At 32.0% G+C, this 2,640-nt stretch overlaps 1 protein-coding gene across 1 annotated transcript in view; it reads right to left on the bottom strand.

Annotated features, from left to right (window-relative positions):
- Positions 1 to 2,640, bottom strand: part of CDKL3 (cyclin dependent kinase like 3) — a 49,227-nt gene that overhangs the window by 10,119 nt on the left and 36,468 nt on the right. The window contains exon 6 of the mRNA XM_019642157.1: positions 2,405 to 2,493. Coding sequence (XP_019497702.1) covers positions 2,405 to 2,493 — 89 coding nt within the window. The remainder of the gene's footprint in view (positions 1 to 2,404; positions 2,494 to 2,640) is intronic.

Raw genomic sequence — 2,640 nt, 5'->3', positions numbered from 1 at the left:
TTTTTTTTTTAGGAATTTCTGACAGTGAGTTCTGACCATTTATTTCCCTAAGAAATTTGTACTTGTAAAGCATTATGACTCCTATGATTCTATGAGTCAGTCTGTTTCTGCCGAAATTAGCAGAAATTAATTGGCTCATTTTGATCCTCTTCTCAGCCCTGAAGATGGAAAGTTTCATGGATTAGCATTTCTATTTTACAGAGCTAGAAGCACGATTAGTGGTTTGCCAAACTAGAATTTTAACTCATATTGTCTGATTCCTAATCCAGTGCTCTTTCTATAGCATAATACAATTTCACAAATATTGAAGCCCTCAAATTTTTCAATAATCCATTATTTGAATATCTCTTTTCTGTTTCCCTACCTGAGGAGTATTTCAACTGAGTAGAGAAGCAATAAAAAATACCCACAAAACAAAACAAATGGAAGGAAGAGTTTTGGATAATAAGTTGCATGTAATGAATCTATATACAACTAAATAACTATAATTACAAATAAAACACATTTCTTTAATCAAAGTATTAAAGATAGAATTTGAATAAAAACCATTTGCTTTATAATTTTCATTCTTCCTCTGAAAGAAGGCAAAACATAATAGTAATAGATAACTTTTATTGATGCTTCCGGCATGACACACAACACTCTATTCAGCCTTTTCCTGTTACTTGAGCCTAACAACAACCCAACAAGGTAGCTATTATTATTATCCTTACTGTACAGGGGAGGATACTGAGGCCCAAAGAGTTCAAGTAATTTCTCTAAGACTTCCTAAGTAAAAGAGCTAGAATTCAAATCCAGAAAATCCAAGGTAATTGCATAGAATATTATACTTCAGTTTATTTCAAAATGTATATGTTTAAAATGATTCACAGTAAAAGTTGTAGAGATATGCCATACCATAATATGAACATAATTAACAATACCATTCTGTACATTTTAAAATTTGGCCAGAGGGTAGATTTCATGTTATGTGTGTTTTACCACATACACACACACAAAGTTGACTCACAAAGTGAAATTGAGTCCATTATTTACTATATGATGTAGGAACACCCAGATCCTTAAAACTGCAACTAGCTAAAAATATGTGCTTATTTTAGAACATAATATAATCCATCAATAAAACTTAACAAGAAAAATGCTCAATGGTCTGTGCAAGTCATAGCCTATTAGAGGCAGACAAATTAGTCCTTCTGTGAATAATATAATTCAGAAAATTTAAATACATGCCCTAGTTTGGAAAATATAAAATATGATACTTTGAGAAATAGACTGGCAGTTTCTTTAAAAATTAAATATACACATACCTTAAACCTACCATTCCACTTTTGGATATTTACCCAAGAGAAATAAAAATATACATCTACACAAAGACTTGTACATGAATGTTCATAGCACTTTTATTTGTAATAGCCAAAAATAGGAAACAACCCAAAAATGGGAATAGATAAAAAAAACACGCTCAAGGTGCTGTGTTCAATCTTAGTTGCAGGTGGGCGTAGCCACCATCCCATGNCCGGCAAATACGGTACTTTCAATGTATCTTCTCATTTTTTTGTTTCAGATTAAGATTCCTGAAATGCCTAGTTACTCTCAAGGATTCCCTTTTCTTTTCCTTTTTCTACTCTATTCTCTCTTCAATGGCAGTTCCTGGACTTTTCCATGCCTGGTCTTAACTCCATCATATTTTTAATTGATGTCCATTTTCCTGATGTCACATCCAAAGGCCAACTGAATGATTTTGCAATTAATAAGAAACTTTTCCTGTTGCATTTAAAGCCCAAAAAGAAAAAGTGGTGTTTTTTTTAAAGAAATATAGTTGATTTATGAATCTACATTGTCATTATATATTATATAGACAACGTGGGACACAGAATGGCTATAAGAGGCATAGTCCCTGTCTTTAGGGAACTTCCAATTTGATGGGGAGAAAATGACAACAGGCACTGCCACAAAGAGAAAGTAAAGCAGAGAAAAAATCATTTGGGAAATGAATCTTAATTATAATATATAGATCAGAGATGCTATCAGAAGAGGAAAAACTGAAGTATTCTAAGTCAGAGGTCCAAATGGGGATAAAACTAGAAAGTATTGATTGTTTATTTAATGTTATCTCTGGCCAATGGTGACCACTGAAAATTTGTCTTAAATGGTTACCACACATCCTAGGACATAGTAATTGTGCAATGAATGTTAACTGCAATTATTTTTATTAGAATTTTTCATCATGACACCTGTAGGTCTACTATATACCTAGTCAACACAGGAACTCAATAAATTGAGTTTTTCTGTTGTTAAATTGTGTTTTTCTGATGTGTAACATTAACCTATGTAGCAATTCTCATGTTAGTCAAATTTCCTAATACAAAACACTAAAAAATCCACACTCACTCAAAATGCTTACTTTTCAATAAATCCATCTCGAGTAAAATATTCATGATGCAAGAAATCAGTAGATGATATTCTCTCAGCAGGATCAATTTGTAAACAAGCCTAGAAAATGTAAAAAAGATTCTGTGATTAAGTAAGCTCTTAACAGGTCTCCATAAGGGAAAAATTAAATTTATTTGACAAGCGTATAAGCAATTGATTACCTAGAGCTAAAAATGTTTTTGAAAAGATGGAATTAGACCTCAGGAA

The sequence above is a fragment of the Hipposideros armiger genome, unplaced genomic scaffold (assembly GCF_001890085.2).
Source record: "Hipposideros armiger isolate ML-2016 unplaced genomic scaffold, ASM189008v1 scaffold_66, whole genome shotgun sequence".
Lineage (NCBI taxonomy): Eukaryota > Metazoa > Chordata > Mammalia > Chiroptera > Hipposideridae > Hipposideros > Hipposideros armiger.
This window is presented reverse-complemented; position numbering and strand designations above follow the sequence as displayed.